The sequence below is a fragment of the Balaenoptera ricei genome, chromosome 5 (genome assembly GCF_028023285.1).
Source record: "Balaenoptera ricei isolate mBalRic1 chromosome 5, mBalRic1.hap2, whole genome shotgun sequence".
Taxonomy (NCBI): Eukaryota; Metazoa; Chordata; class Mammalia; order Artiodactyla; family Balaenopteridae; genus Balaenoptera; species Balaenoptera ricei.
This window is the reverse complement of record NC_082643.1, coordinates 93771262-93788428: the sequence shown is the minus strand read 5'-3', so window position 1 is coordinate 93788428 and position 17167 is coordinate 93771262. Positions and strand designations below refer to the sequence as shown.

Sequence of the window (17167 nt, the reverse complement as noted above, 5' to 3'; positions counted from 1 at the left end):
AAAAAGAAACAAACAAAACCCCAGAAAATAAGTCTTGGCAAGGATGTGAAGAAATTGATCCCCTGTGCACTGTTGGTGAGAAAGTAGGACAGTGCTGCCCCTAGGAAAAGCAGTACAGTGGTTCCTCAAAAATTTTAAAGTAGAATTACCATATGATCCAGTAATTCCTTTCTGGACCTAAACCCAAAAGAACTGAAAATAGGGACTAGAAGAGAGAGTGTACAGAGGTACACTCATGTTCATAGCAGCACTATTCACAAAAGCCAAAAGGTAGAAACAACCCAAATGTCCACTGGCAAATGAATGGATAAAGAAAATGTGGAATATACATGCCACCTTAAAAAGGAAATAAATTCTGACATATGCTTACAACATGAATGAACCCTGAGGACATAATGCTAAATGAAATAAACCAGTCAGAAAAAGACAAATACTGTATGACTCCACTTACATGAGGTGTGTAGAGTACTCAAATTTACGGAAACAAACTAGAATGATGACAGCCAGGGGCTGGGGGCGGGGAGTGGGGAGTTGTTGTTTAATGGGTATAGAGTTTCCATTTTGCAAGACAAAAAGTTCTAGGGATTGATTGCAGAACAACTGTGTATATATTTAACCTTTAGGAAATGAGCCTTCCAATATAATCATTTTTAAATGAGAATATGAAGGACATAGTTCAGCAGAATGGATACTGAATTTCTATTGAATTCTTTTCAAAACTGACCATCACATAATTTGCAAACTGACCTAAAACCTAGCATTTTTGTTTGGAACTCATAAAGGGTCAGTGCTTAAAAGTAAGATTTTAAAAAAGGTAATGAAGACTAGGTGGGAATAAAGCTCACTGTTGAACATACCAGGAATTTATCCCTGTGACAATCTGATTAATTGCTCACTAAGCCATCTCCCTTTCCTTCCTGGACACATACCTAGACTACATTTCCTGGATTCCGTGTAGTTAGGTGTGGCCACAACTGGGTTCTGGCCAATGGACTGTGGGTAGAAAAAATATATGCCATCTCCAGGCCTGATCCATAAAACCCTCCCATGTGCCATCCCCCATCCTCTGAGGAAGTACCAAGAAAAGGGCAGAAACCTGGGTGAGAACTCCTGGGGAGAGGTGCCATGCTAGGAACATACATGCCAGACTATTACTTCAGCAAGAAACTTTTATTGTGTTAAGTCTCTAAAATGTTGACTTTTTAAAAAAGTTTACCCAGACTCAACATGAAAGTTAAAAAAAAAACTAAGCGGTAAAAATTTGTTAACCATGGTTGGCCACCAAATTGACGTTTTTACACAGTTTCATAAAGGAATGGACACTGATAACAAAAAATACCTGTTTAGAACTGGAGTTCATTACTTTCACGTGGAGTATCTTCCTAGACACAATCTTCAACCTGAGTTGGTACACATGACTAGACCTGGCTTTGCAACCAATCATAACTTGCATATATTTGCTCATCTGAACACTCAATTTTTCTGTACAAGCAAAACTTCATCAATATTATATGCCAAGACAGAATGAACACAATGATTGCAAAATTGAAAATATGATTAGCTGAATTCTTTATATTGTTGGAACAACCCCATTAAGGACTGCATCTGAAGAGCCCTCTGAAAATATTTTGAACTTTTTGAATATACTTAGAATACTCTGGTAAATAAAAGCCTTCATCAGATAGGCTCAAACTAGATGGCAGCAGCATACAACGGAATTTAACTCTTTTTCCTTCTACCATTTTATATACATGACACAGAAGGACAGTACATGTTTCAAACAGAATGAAGCAAAACTTCGTTAAACAAGTTCTAAGCTAATTCTAAGCATCAAACTCTATAAGCAAAGGTAGCGGTCCACTGCTGACTATACAAATGGGGGGTTCTTAATATTATGGTCCTGTCAGTTCACACTCAGTATCCACCTCTGAGTCAATGACATCCACGGTGAAAAGATGCTGAAAAAAACCTATGACCAGAGGCTGCCTGAGACTTCATCCCACACAGAGCTGGGTACACCAGGGAAGGTAGAAAGACAGGACTCATTAACCTACAGTGATTAAGTTAATACTCAACTTGTGTTCCTCAATTGATGCCTCCAGTATTCCAGTATTACCACTGGCTATGAGCCTCTAATGGCCAATATAAAGACATGGTTCTAGACTGGAGACCCGTAGGTAGGTTGGGAAGAAAATTCAATTAATACCAAAACTTAAAAAAAATCTTATTGATTGCTATTTCATCTTTGTCTAAAACCAAGCAACATATAGTCAAAGATTTTTATTACTAACAAATTTATAAAGTTACAAATTTCTCCTTGAAGAGTTTGCTTTATTTATACAAATAAATCTATTGGTTTTATTACTACTTACATTTCAGTGGGAAAACAAGTGAGTTGATCCATATGACAGTATTAATATAAATTTAGGGAAAATACAGCAAAATTGGCGTAAGTGATAAAATGACTTAAGTTCGGGAAATATTGTTAAGTAGTTATAAATAATCAAATCATTTCTTAGCTAAGAGCACTGAAGTGAATATTAAAGTAATTGAATGATTCTGGGAATGTGAAAGGAAAAACAAAATTAACATTTGTTTTAAATTTCGGATTGCTGTTGTATGCAACACTTAACTTGATGATTTAGTTTAATTCCTGCATCAAATGCATTCAGCTAATTTTTTTACTTCTTCATTTTTTATGGTCTCAACCAACTTCAGTTTGGGTATTTGAACTCAATGCCTGAAATACACAGGCCTAAAGGTTTTAACATTGTTACTTCTCAATAATAAACACAATCTAAACCTTAGCATCTACACATAAATTGCCATCTGTTTATATTATACCAATTTAGATAAACAGTGAACATGGATGTAGAGTTACATTAAGTTACACGTGCAAAATAGCCTGAGATTTAGAAATTAGTTGCCACCTATTTACAACCTGAAATATTAACATACTTTTACACATGTATATAAATCACAAAAAATACTCATACACAAACCTAATTTCTAATTGTTACCTAAAAATAGATTAGCATATAACATCATTATATATATATATAAAGTGTGCATATTACACACATTACATAGTATATAACAGCTTGATTTAAAGAAAAACTTTCATGGAATAAATCATGTGTGTTTCCTTAAGTAGAATATGACCAATTATATCTCATTATGAAATTAAAACTCAAAATAGGGACTTCCCTAGTGGCACAGTGGTTAGGAGTCCGCCTGCCAATGCAGGGAACATGGGTTGGATCCCTGGTCTGGGAAGATCCCACAAGCCACGGAGCAACTGGGCCCGTGAGCTACAACTACTGAGCCTGCTCTCTGGAGGCCACGTACCACAACTACTGAGCCCGCGTGCCACAAATGCTGAAGCCTGTGCGCCTAGAGCCCGTGCTCCGCAACGAGAGAAGCCACCGCAATGGGAGGCTGGCACACTCAACAAAGAGTGGCCCCTGATCTCCGCAACTGGAGAAAGCCCGCGTGCAGCAACAAAGACCCAACGCAGCCAAAAATAAATAAATAAATGAAATTTAAAACAAAACAAAACTCAAAATAACCAGGATGAGAATAAAGTTTAGTAAAATTATACATAATAGACACTGTGAAGAGCACGGGTGCTTGCCTTCAGAGAAGCAATCAAAGCACAGCGGCCGTGGCATCAGAGAACATGGACCTGGTCCTGGATGTGGCATAACCTGCTGGTACTTCAGCAGGTAAGAAACTCTTTGAGCCTCAGTTGCTGAAAATTTAAAATGAGGAAAATGAATGAACCGATTTTTAAGAAAACTGAAACATATCTTAAGAGTTTATGATTCTATGAAAAACAGAGAAACCTCAACTAGCAACAAGCCATAGATTATAAAAGACAAATATGGGAAGGATGCAATGTTTTATTCACTTCTTATTCACAAACATCAAATTTCAATTCAAATACTAAGAATATAATGCATCAAGTCATCACTCATCAACTATGCTTTGTATATCAAAACACTCTGAATATTTTTAGTGGAATCTTCATTTTATTCCAAATATTTGATTTCTTTCCAATCCCCAACTCTACCAGTCCCAGGCTTCTTTTCCTTCTGTTACCTACAAGAAGCTCTGTTTAAATTAATAAATGCTTACTGAAGGGTGAACATTTCCAAGAAGAGAAAGCCCTCACTTCCTGTGGAAGTAGGAAAAAGCAGAAGAACAAAGTTCTTTTTCTATTTGACCTACGGGTCAAAGAAACAGATTAAACATTGGAATGATGTACTGCAAAATAACAGAGCAAAATTTAAATAACAGTAACAATTAAAAAAAAGAATTATTTACTCCATTCCTCATTAGTTTGTCTTGGTCATTTCTAAACATCATCCTGCACATATATATCAACTTACCTGGAGACCCTAGGCCAGGAGGTAGTTAAATGTACAGGTGCCAGATCTATCTACTTAATTGCCTTGTTTCCTCCACCAAAAAGAATGCCTTTAAAACAACACCTAACAAAAGGCTTAACTAGAACCACCAGTTTTATTATTGTGAAGCAAAATAACTTCTAATGCAGTAACCCAATGAAAAGTGAACACTTACACTATAATGTGTGATCGCCTGGTATCATCTCTGAGAATTACTCTAAGTAAGCAGTAAATTGCTCAGATTTTGAGGTTTATCAAGCTTGACTTTAGCATTTCTTGGATATATATTTTGAATCTGATCTGATTCAAACCTTGAGACTACTGCCAAAAACAGATCTAAGCTGTGCCAATCTTTTCAGGCGTTGACTTGCATATCGGAGAGAAGAGAATGCACAAAGGAGCCAGGGCAGACCCGATCTAACTTTCCCGGAAAGGACCCCAGTAAGCCTGGAGACAGGAGATAGATAAGGACTGCAGTGCATCACTGACCAACGATAACTTTTGCATCAGACCTGTTTTTGCCCTTAGAGCGGAATTTAAAAATTAGAACTTTAGCATGAACCTGAGGAACTTCATCTGTTTAAGAACAAAGTAACAGCCAACAGATAGGAGCCAATATTGAAGAATCCAAAATAAGTGAACGTGAACCTTGTATGACACCTCTTCATTTACGTTCATATATGGGAAGGGGATGAAGAGGCAAACTTCCAGTTATAAAATAATTAAGTCATGGGGATGCAACGTACAGCATAGGGAACAGAGTCATAAATATTTTAAGAACTTTGTATAATGACGGATGGTAACTAGACTTACCGTGGTGATTACTATCTTCATAAAGTATAAAAATATCAAACAAATCACTATGTGGTACACCTGAAACTAATATAATAAGTCAATTATATTTCAATTAAAACAGAAATAACGTGCTGGGGGGAAAAAAAAAGAATAAGTAAACCCAAATATAAACCACTGAAAAGCCACAAAAAAATCAAAAATAGTATTAATAAGATGGGCAAAAGTAATGCAATTTAGGAAAAGCTTTTCAGGCATCTCCATTTTCAAAAAAAATTCTGTGAGATTAAAAAAAAAAAAAACTTGCAGCATTTAAAAAACTGTATTTATAAAATACAACAATCCAAAAGCTCTTTGATTTATATGCCATCAGTGGAGCTAATCATGTAAAACTCTGATAGCTGATACATGTATAATTCTCATTAAACTATCCCAATGCACAAACTTCATTCAAATAGCACTAAATGCTCCTGAAATGTAAAAATATAAGATTGACACAATGACAAACACCTATTTATTGTATTACATACAAGCCTGAAACGTTAAGTAGATATTACAGATCCCAAGAAAATTACATTTCAGATTCCCAAAATGTCCTGCTGGTGCTTTGACAACTAAAACAAGCACCATAGGGTTTTTAGAGGGTTTTTTTTTTTTTAGAGGGTTTTTTGGTTTTTTTTTTCAAAATTCATAAAAAAGCAACACGTGGGGGATATAAAATACATAAAATCCAAAACTTACAAGTTTATTCAAAATTCTTTTGAATCCCTAAGTTGGCTGTAAACAGTCGGTTTTTACATGTTCATAGCTTAAAGGAATGTGAGTATCACAGTTTATATGGATTTCTGCCCAGGAAGCCCACCAATGCTACACAGTAGTTTCGTGTTTCCATAATCCAGTCCTCACATTGCCAGTGCTATCCATACCCAGCAAGGGTCCATCCTGCCCAGTGCTTTTGATTGGTCCGTTCTGAATGGCCAAGTTGAGGCCATAAGACTTCTGCTGACTTTCAAGTTCAACTACAGTTGGCTTCCTTAATGCATCTTTTTTACTACTAGTTGAAACGGGCTTTTCAAAATTCCTGCTGCTTTTGGGAAGTGTGCTACAAGCATCACTGCTATCTTGTTGGGGAGGGTTGTACTGTCTCTCTCTGTAGGCTAAGTAAGCCCTTCGGCTCCGAGAGTGTCCTTCATTACTGCCCGGCCGGCTTTTCGACAGGCCATTCTGCACGCTGCCTTCCACGCTCGTGGGGACGTCATAGGCATATTCTCTTAGGACTGTGAGTCTGCTGGCCCGGTGCCCTTTACTTCTGTTTTTATGATGGCGGCTTGAGTGTACGTTTGTTCGAAATGGAACTTCTAAAGGCGCCACATGCATTTTAATATCATTGTCCATCGAATGCTCTGTCAGACTATTGTCAAGCTGAGGTGTGGCGTTCTTCAAAGGTAGAGAGTTGCTATGGCACTGAGCTGCAGCAGCCTGCAAGTTTGTTAATTTGCAGCCCTGGGAGGAGTTTTTGAAGCTCGATGCACTCTTGTTTGTGCATGAAGATTCTGTGCTGCTGTTGGTGCACTTGGGGGCCTCCCCGCTCGGCCCACTGGAGCTGGGGGGCTGCACGTTGACCTGGACCGAGTACGCGCTCCGGCCCGGGCAGCAAGTCATGATCCACGCGAGCCGGACGTCCTCCCTGTTGACACAATGGTGAACCACGATAAACGCACTGAGGCTCAAACACGTGGCTCCAAAAAAGAAGCTAAAAACCAAGTCTAAAGGGTAATACAAAGAAACAGCCAAGGCCCCAAACATCCACAAAGCGACATATAAGAGCAAGGTAAGGCTGGCTCCCAAAAGTTGAGAATGGAAAGTATGCTCATTTTCCAGGGCTGACGTCGAAATGAGGGAGAGAGACAGGGAATCCTGATGATTTACTTCGCCATTTTCGTTGGCTGCCAGCCTCTGCTGCTCCTCACTGGGTTCCTTCAGCTCGTATTTGCGCTCAGGGTGTCTTTTCAACTGAATAAATATGCTTAGAAAGTACATACAGTTTACAAAAGTGATGAAGCTGGCAGGCCCGTAGAAGGCTCCCAAGGAGGGTTCCCATGCCATCCAGCAGCTAGGAAAGAAAATGGTGAACCAGCTCAGATGCTACATATGTCAACAAAGTGTTTAAGAAACTGTAGTAAACTTTAGTGCTTAGGCAACAGAAGAGAAGCAATCGACTCAGGTACGCAGAGAACACTAAATACTCACTAGGGCGCATTTGGCCGACTACCGTAATTCTTGATGTTTGCTGCCGCTGTTATGCCACAAACTATAACGGGTATACCGCCACCGATCAGGTAAAACCTACAAAGGGTAGTGATGGAAATAACAGCACATCAATCCAATTTATTAAGGTGGATACATCACAGTATCTCAGTACTGCAGAAGTTATTCCTTCAAGATTCATTACTATTCCAATAATGCATTGAAGGTTAACATTTAAAGGCTGGTTTGTTAACAATAACACTTTTTAAAGTTTTTATTTATTTTGGATGTCTTTTTTTAAAGAAAGCGTAAGTTTTCTGAGTTAAGGAAAGCTGATCAGCTTCTGCCACCCTGTGGACAGGCAAAGTAACAGTAAGCTACTACAGGTAGGGCTTTAGTTTATACTTTTTTCTTTTGGGGGAATGGGGCTTCTTTTAGATTCAGCTGATGAAGCAGAAAGTTAGTCCACTACATAACGGACTTTAAGATCTTACTGTGCCACAGTTCAGACTAAATATGTAATGACGTTATTTATTTATTAATGTCCGGCTAAACCTGCATATTCCAGGATGTTCTACTGCTGTGTATGCTTACCTTCAGTCAGCTGAGATTGGACAAGGAAGATACCTGGATCCCAGCAACGTCCTGCAGCACTCAGGCCCTTCCTGACCCCTTTCCCACAGACTAGCTGGTGCAGGAAGAAATGAGGGAGACAGAGTGGCTGGTCCTACGAAGAACAACTTTTTGCGGGGAGGTGCAGCTTCTTTGAGTTCTCTGAAAAGAGAACAGGGAACGTCCTGCCCCGGCTAGCTACCCCTGGGTAGAGCCAATCTTAATTCTGCATTTGCCAGGTCCAAAGACACAGTCCAAATGCTAGTTGGCTGGATAAAGGCAATATTCGTAACACATTTTCCATACATTTTTTCTTAGTCAGGCTCACAGGTACTAAAATCCTTCAATATGATATCATTGCTGAAAAAGACAGCTAATTACCCTATAAAACTATAACCCTGTCTTCTACTTCACAGATTAGAGGCAGGCCAACGTCCGTGACCCTGCCCTTCTTCCTGCTATACTAATTCATAGCTGCTTCTTACCTGAAAAGAAGGCATCAGTTCACCCAAATTTATCTCGGGCTCCACATTCCTCTCTGCCACTCCTTCCCCACCCGACTCTGGGGCTGCCTGTTATCAAATAACCCTTATTTTGCAGCTTTAAATCTTCTTCTCCACTGCATTTTCCTTCCAGCCTATAAGTCTATTCACGTTTTCCCCATCTTCTAAAACTTTCCCTCAACCACCAACTTCTTTCTTGCTCCCTTTGGTGACAAACCCCTGGAAACAATAGCACCATCAAGTGCCTGACCTTTGTCACCTTACTGTGAGATGAGGCCCCTTCCACCTACCATGCTACTGAAACCGCCCTCTCTGGGGCCAGCAGACTCAAGGCAAGCCCCACATCCACCCTCCAGGTGGCCGGGATGCTGGGGTTTCTTTAAGCTCAAGGACATGGGGGAAGGAGAGCATCCTAAAGGGTGAGCCTGCACTGTCTAAAGCAAAGGGGGTACCTGCAGGCCACTGGGGACTGCACAGGCTTTGCAGCCCAAGCTGCCTTTTTGTTTTTAATCACCTAACAGAAAGGAAACCTAACAGAAACCTAACAGAAAGCTGCATGAGGATAGGTAGGATTCCCATCTCTTGGCCAAACGCCATCCCTCAGTTCCTTTAATACCACTGACAAGGGTGTCAAATCACATCCTGCAATCTGACCGTGGCCCGGCACTCCTGCTGTCCCTTCCCGCCCACAGAACCGCTCTCCCCCGAATCTTCAATGTTCTCTTTCAATTCTTCCCTTTATCTGCTATGGCCCATTGATACGGCCCAGAGATCATTCTTAACTAACTTTTCTCTAGGAGAGGTTGCTTGTTATCACTGCTTCAACGAATACACGTGGGATACATAACTTCACAAAGCACTCCCAGTTGCAAGGCTGCTTACAAGTCCATTTTTTTTACTTTCCAAAATTCACTGAGCAATTTTTTGTTATGACCATGCTTCATTAAATTTAAGATGTAATGGACATTTAACATAAAACAGTACACAAAGATATTAGATACCTGAGCATTGGTCTTGGTGGAGGTGGCAACTCATCAGGATCCTGGCATCTTTTAGCTTTTCTAGTGACTTGTTTGTAGATATTTCGAGCTGTCACTCCCACCCAGAGAACTGTAGCAAGGGTGGAATAATGAAGAATTATTCCAACCTAGAAAGAAGATTGAAGAATACATGAACTAAAACAAACAAAATTCCCCTTTACAATCATAAAGTACAGTAGCTGCCAGTAAGCTTTATGAAAAAGACTGGTAAGTTTCTTTTGAAAATCTGACTCAAAAACAGTATGAAGGTGTATTCTAATGATCAATTCCTTCGCCTGCTGATGAAACAAAGAAAGCACTCTAACAGACGTATAATAGAGGATCAAATCAACAGCTGGATCTAGGAGGCCCACAGACTACAACTTATACCCAAGATGACTCTAAATATATCACGGAATTCGCTCCTGGAAAACAATAAGCCAAAGGCGTGTTACTCATAGATGCTATGTTATAAATTAGAGTTGAGTTCCTAAAGCCCGTTTTAAGGAGGAATATAGAAGTCAAGGGTAACTAGAGGGTGAAAGTCACAGCACACAGAGTCAGAGACCTGAGTAGTTCTAATTCAGAGCTTTTATATATCAAAATGGCAAGCGAGCAATATAACAGATTGATTATTTTAAGTGAGTGAGCTCTGAAATCAACAAGTTTGCCTGGTTTTAAAACAAGAATCCACCCCTTGTGGCACCTTAGCAAGCTTGCATAACATCTCAAGCATTGTTTTCCTCATTTGTAAACTGAGAATAATATAAAACTACCGTGAGGCTTTGAAAAGGACAGTCTATATAAAGCATTTAGCACATCGCCTGGTCCCTGATAAACAATTAAAAATACGGCAATATTTTTATTATTACTTATTAGGAGTATGGTTTTAAGAAAATAATGTCAACCTTTCCTAAATTAATGTTCCTTATTTGAACAGTGGAAGGATTATCAATAACCATCTCTAGGGGTTTTTGTAGGGACTGAATGGGCACAAGACCTGAGACATAATCAGTGCTTGATAAATGATGGATAACTGAAATATACGTAAATGATGACACCAAGTTTCTTCCCAGAGGGGTGATGGGGGGCATGTTTATCATGTAACCTGTGTTTGAAGCAACACCAGTTAAAGATAAAATTCTAGATGAAGATATGTATGGGGCTAAGAGAGGTTTAAAATCTGTTTTAAGAAAAATAAATACATGGGTCATTGGAGCAGAAAGGACATAGTTCAGCTTTCTTATCTAACTACTTACTATCTTTTTGATTCTTTCTTCTTATACAATGATTACAGGTAAAATCCTATTAATGAAAAGCTCCAAGGGGGGAAAAAAATTTGTTTTTAAAGGATGGCTCTCCAATTTCAAGAAAATCAAATTGATTGACATTATCAAACCTAGGTCAGTAACAGAAACATTCAGACTGCTGCCTAAGGCTCATATTAATGAGAACCAATCTGCAGTTAAACGTGGTGACATAGAAGCTCAGGTATTATTTTGCAGGGCAAAATACTAGGGTGGTCACTGCCCAGGGCAGTCCCTGTCCTCTTAATGACTGGAAGGGCTAGGAGGGTGGATCCAGCCCGGCCAAACCAGAGCCATCAGAGTATCTTCTTATTAAGAAGAAAAGTGGCTCCTTGGTTCTCGTTAGTTTTACTGACCGCACTAGAAAAGCAAAATTTACAGATATAAGTAGGAACAAATAGCATAAAATAACCCTTTGAGCTATCTGGAGTCACACGAAATATTGTAAATAAAAATAGCATACTTGGATTTGGTGCATAGAAACCAAACATTCAAAACAAATCACTGATATTGACTCAAAATGGTATACTCTACTGTTGCTAGAGTTTTCTCTGACGCAGAGGTCAAAAGAATAAGACAGGGCTGTAAATAAGTTTAAAAACAGAAGTTAAAAATACTTTCAACATAGGAGGTGCAAGATGGAGAATTTTCTTGTTTTAGATCTAAGAGGTAAAACTCAACCTTTAGATTTTGAAGTGTTTCTTATGGCATTTCAAAATATGCAGAGAAATTTTCACACCTGAAAGATACTGAAGTCTTCTAGTTAAACAATTATTACCAATAGTGGAATTTCAGGAGTCTGATGTCACCTGCTAACAGTCACATAAACAAATCACCGAATATTCCACAAGAACCAGAATAAAGTAGGCACTGAGACCTAGCAGCGAGGGCATTCCTATCTTTTGAAAGGAGGGAGGTGCTTCTTATTTTATTCTCCATCAGACACTTGGGCTATACTTGAAACATAACCTCACTGTCACAATTTCTTCCAAATAAACAAGAAATACATGTGGGAAATTTGTAAACAGTTTGGAAATAAATAATCTAATTCATTAGGGCATGTAAATGATTCATTAAATGCAACAGATTAGAACTTAAGAAAGTCACCTTACCTCAGGACATCAATATCCAAAGTTGCAAAATGGATACAAAATACTTATCCTCAACAGTTGCACTTTATATATACATGTTACCTAACCATACACTGCTCACATACCAGAGACCAGACATTGTAACAATTGGATCTTTAACCACCAATAAAACTACAATAGTGCGGCATGCACAGCAAGTGTGCAAAAAATGATCTTTAATACTCAGTCAGATACGAATATATATAAAAATTAAGAGCTTCCACTTTTGAATGCCTGCTATGTATCCCAAAAGGTATCAGACAATTTTGCACATGCTTCTATTTTATCCTCTTAGCATCACCATTCATTTGGTGTTACAGACAAGGAGACTGAGGCTGAAGGAAGTTAAATCATCCACCAGAGGTCACATGGTCACTGGCAGGGCTGCAATTCATAGTAGACCCCTCTACTCTGCGGGTCCTCTCTAAATAGGCAAGCACAGTTATTGGGGTGGGGTGGGGGACAGGACACACAGAGTCAAAGAGACTGTCGTTTGAATCAGGCCTCTGCCACCCAAAGGCCCTAGTGACTTGGGGCAAGTTTTTTCAATTCCCTAAGACTCAATTTCTGTACTAATAAAATCTGTGAGTAAGAAATACTTCCTAGGGTTAATATGAAATTTAAGATAACACACTTGCAGTAGCTGGCAAGTAGAAAGCTCTTAATATCCATGGGTTGAATCTTTCCCAATGCATCTCACATGCCACTGCAGTGGTCCTCTGGATAAAAGACATCAGAGAACACCTGAGAAGGTCAGCGGGCACGATATTTAATAGATTAAATCATGAACTGGGAGAGCAACAAGGTAACTTAAATAAGATCCAGCCAAATCCTTTCACTGCATAGCTAAGGAAACCAAGGACCAGAAAATTAACGCTCAAGCGGTTATTCAGCAGCACAGCACGACCCCGAACCCAGATCCTTTCCCACCTTGAGTCAACAGCCCCTCCTACTCTATCACTCAGCTTCTCCGTTCTCCTTTGGCTCCTCTTGCAAAAAGAGAGTTCAAGGCTATAGAATGCGCCCACGGCACCACCCAGAACAGATGACAAAAGAACCAGAGTGGGAAGTACCTGGCTGGTGGGGCATTTAATAACCTCCACCAATCACTTCGGGGAGGAAACTGTATTAGAACCTGTGCACACTGTTCATAAAATACGTGAGCTCTAAAAGGGAGATAAGCCAAATCTACACCGATCATGTGCACATACAAAAACTGCCTGTGAAAGGTGGACACTTTAGGGTTCAGTTTTAGAGATAGAAGAAGCGCCCAAGAAACATGAAGCCCCTGCTAGGTTAAGTAACTAGTCATACGGGCTGTTCTGGCAGACACAGCTGGCTACTAACTGAATTAAGTACTAGAATAACAAAGTGAAGTAAGTCATGTCTGGGTCAGAAATAACAAGAATGATGTTATGTCTTTCATAGAGGAAGGAAAGAACATTGTTAAAAAAAAAAAAAAAAAGAACAGAAGAAAACAACATATAAAACCTGCCCATCCCCCACCCTAGCTTTTCTGGGTAAATCTTTAACTAACAGACATTTGTTATTGAGACTCTAATAACTCAGTGCAATTCCTGTCCTTTTCATTCTAGAAATGGTATAAAATACCATTCAGGATGATGAAAGGCAGTCATCTTTACTATGGCCTCTTTCTGTTCATTTCCTCAGTGAAATAAATTTATGTGTCTATTCCAAGAAATCAATGAATATTTTTTAGATAGAATTGAGACTATTACTACCACTGTGTGCTGAATACACTCCTAATTGTTCATGCTCAAAACAGCTCCAGGTTGAATGATTTCTACTATTAGCAAACAGAGGCCTTTTTTGTTCATTTATCCAATATCTGCTGAGCACCTACTATGCGTCAGGTCTTACACTGATTCTTGGATAAACACTGGTGAATCAAATCAATATAATTCCTGCTCCTGTAGAGCTGACTCCAGAGACAACAAATAGGTAAACGACAGTCAATCACAAAGTTTTGTAGGCACCATGGAATTTTAATAAGCACCAGAGGATAATGAGGGGAGGGGGTGGAGGGACTGCATCTCTGAAACAGTGACAGTAAACTGAGACCTACAAAGTAAGTGGGAGTGGGCCAGGTAAAGAAGGGGAGAAAGACTGAGAAAAGAGAAGCACTGTTTTTTGTACACGTATTAAGTTGATCCGAGATCCGTTACCTAACTTCTCATAGGCTCCCTAACAAAGTTGTTTTCAGGTGTATAGTAATGGCCTGAAACAGGGAAATATTCTGCACAGCTAAGAGGTAATTATATCAATAACAATAGTAGTAATAGCTAGCATCTAACTGAGCATTTACTGTATGCCAGGCACTCCTGAGTCATTTAATCCTGTCAACAAATCTTATGGGCGCATGCGCCACACACACTTTCAATTGGATCTCATGAATACAATATTGGATTAATCATCAGCCTTAGGTTAATGACCATTCTAATGATTGGGCCAAGCACAAAAGCACAGCCTGCCTTCATTTAGTTATTTCATTAGCTATTGCTAATAATAGGTGTCCAAGAATCTTTCAATAAGACAAAAAGTAAGATCTTGTCAAAAACCTGTATCAGGGCTTCCCTGGTGGCGCAGTGGTTGAGAATCTGCCTGCCAATGCAGGGGACACGGGTTCGAGCCCTGGTCTGGGAGGATCCCACATGCCGCGGAGCAACTGGGCCCGTGAGCCACAATTGCTGAGCCTGCGCGTCTGGAGCCTGTGCTCCGCAACAAGAGAGGCCGCGATAATGAGAGGCCCGCGCACCGCGATGAAGAGTGGCCCCCGCTTGCCACAACTAGAGAAAGCCCTCGCACAGAAACGACCCAACACAGCCAAAAATAAATAAATAAATAAATTAAAAAAAAAAAAAAAAAAAACCTGTATCAAACCATATGGTCCCCTTTACCCAAGGTAATCATTCGCCCTGTATCCTGTGTTTATCATTCCTTTGTTTTCCTTTTTTATACAGTTTTGTTGCACTTATATATTTTCATTAAAAGTGTGCTGTTTCATTTTAGTTACATTTACCTTTATTAAAAAAAAAAGATATCAGGGTGAATGTCACTTACGGGACTTAATTTTTCACTTATATTCCTGAGACTGACTCACATTGCTATGCCTGGTTGTAATTCATTAATTTTGACTCTTGTGTAATATCACCGTTTATTCATTCACCTTCTCAGTGATCGGCACTGGGGCTGCTTCCAGGTTTCTGCTACTGCGTAGAGTGCTGCTATGAATATTCACAGGCACACGCCTGTTCCACGTGTGTCAGCTCACTCTGAGCCCAGGAGTGGGACTGTGGGTCCAGGGTGTGTGAATGCTTACCCTTAGAAGGTAAAGCCTCCCGGAGTCATCCACTTACATTCCCACCATGTATAAAACATGTGGATCCACATGTTCTTCAATACTTGGCATTGTCAGGCTTAATTTTTCTGACAGAAAATGCATAGTATGGTAGCTATCTGAATTTGCATCTCCGTGACCACCAATGCCATGGAACATCTCTTCAGGCGTACCCTGGCCCTGTGTTTACTCTGCTGTCTGTCACTCTCGCCACTTTTCCTACGGGGCTGTGTGTGGCATTCTCACTGATTACAGTTTTTAACATATATATATTTTTTATTCTAATGCTCTGTCAGTGGTTATGTATTGGGAATAGCTTCTTCTAATTTGAAACTTGTCTTTTCACTTTCCTTAGGAATCTTAATTTTTCAAAAAGATCTTATTTTTAATTTAGTTCAATGTATGTCCTTTCTAGTCATATTTAAGAAATCCCTCCTTATCCCAAGGATTATGCTATTTTCTAATATAAATGTTAACTCTTTGGTTTGGACTTGTAAGTTTTTAATCTACCCAAAGTTGACTTTTTAAAAATGGCTTGAAGTATAGATCCATTTTAATCTTTTTCCAAATGGATTTCCCCAGCTCCCTAAACTGTACAGTGGGGTCTGTCTTTACCCAACTGATGAGGCAAGTAACCTCTGTCTTATACCAAAGCTCTGCGTGGGTCTGCTTCCAAGCTTGCTCTTCTGTGTTGGTCAATTTATCCATCCCTACACCAAAAGCTACAGTTTTAACTACAACAGCCTCAAAAGTTTGGATCATTAGAAGTCTTCCTACTCTACTATTTTTCAGAAGTGTCCTAGCTATCTTTGGTTCTTCTTTACTTTCATATAAATTCAAAGACCATTTTATTGAGTTTCATGAAAAATACTCTTCTTATCTATAGGTTAATTTAGGAGGAACTGCCACCTTTCTGATTTTAACTCTTCCTATTCTTGGACCTAGTGTATCTTTCCATTTATTTAGGTCTTCTTTAATATATAATAAATTTTTACCTGCAAATCTTGAACATTTTTTATTATTTCTAAGTACTTGATATTTTTTGATACTATATAAATGATACCTTCTCATTGTTTTCCCACAGTTGCATTTCTGCATACTAGCAGCAAACTTTTGTATGTTAAACTACATTCACTTTTGCTAAACTTTCCTATTTTTTTCAAATAATTTACCTGTAAATTACTTCAGCTTTTTTAATATAAATAATCACATCATCTGACAACAACTCAATTATTATTCCCAATTTACAGGTGAGAAAACTGAGACACAGAAATGTTACATACTGAAATGGGGATCTAGAAAAGATAATTGTATTCCTGTGTTCACTGCAGTGTTACTCACAACATCCAAGAGTTGGAAACAATCTAAATGTCTATCGATAGATAAAGAAAATGTGATGTATACACACAATGGAATATTTACTCAGCCATAAAAAAGAAGGAAATCCTGTCGCATACTACAACATGGATGAACCTTGAGGACATTATGCTAAATGAAATAAGGCAGTCACAGAAGGAAAAATACTGCATCATTCCACTTATATGCAGTATTGACATAGTCAAGCTCACAGAGACAGGAAGTAGAACAGTGGCTGCCAGGAGCTGAGGGGAGAGGGAAATTGAAGGTTGCTGAGCTGTGGGTATAGTTTCAGTCATGCAAGATGAAAAAGTTCTAAAGATCTGCTGTACAACACTGTCCTTATAGTTAATAACTGTACTACACACTTAAAAATTCGTTAAGAGGGTAAAGAGGGTAGATCTCATTATGTGCTTTTCTGCAATTAAAAAAAG

At 39.1% G+C, this 17167-nt stretch overlaps 1 protein-coding gene across 3 annotated transcripts in view; it reads right to left on the bottom strand.

Moving 5' to 3' along the window:
* Positions 1-3105: 3105 nt before the first annotated feature.
* Positions 3106-17167, bottom strand: part of ADGRA3 (adhesion G protein-coupled receptor A3) — a 124659-nt gene continuing 110597 nt past the window's right edge. Inside the window, exons 17-20 of one of the 3 annotated variants that reach the window (XR_009503333.1) lie at positions 9565-9710; positions 7452-7547; positions 5943-7314; positions 3106-3751 (exon numbers count right to left, since the gene is read on the bottom strand). Coding sequence is in view for 2 of the 3 variants with exons in the window: in XM_059923258.1 (XP_059779241.1) it covers positions 6069-7314; positions 7452-7547; positions 9565-9710 (1488 nt within the window). In the remaining variant the exon portion in view is untranslated. Of the gene's footprint in view, positions 3752-5925; positions 7315-7451; positions 7548-7674; positions 8223-9564; positions 9711-17167 lie in introns of those variants that run through there. The other 2 variants (XM_059923258.1, XM_059923259.1) reach the window with 2 other exon arrangements.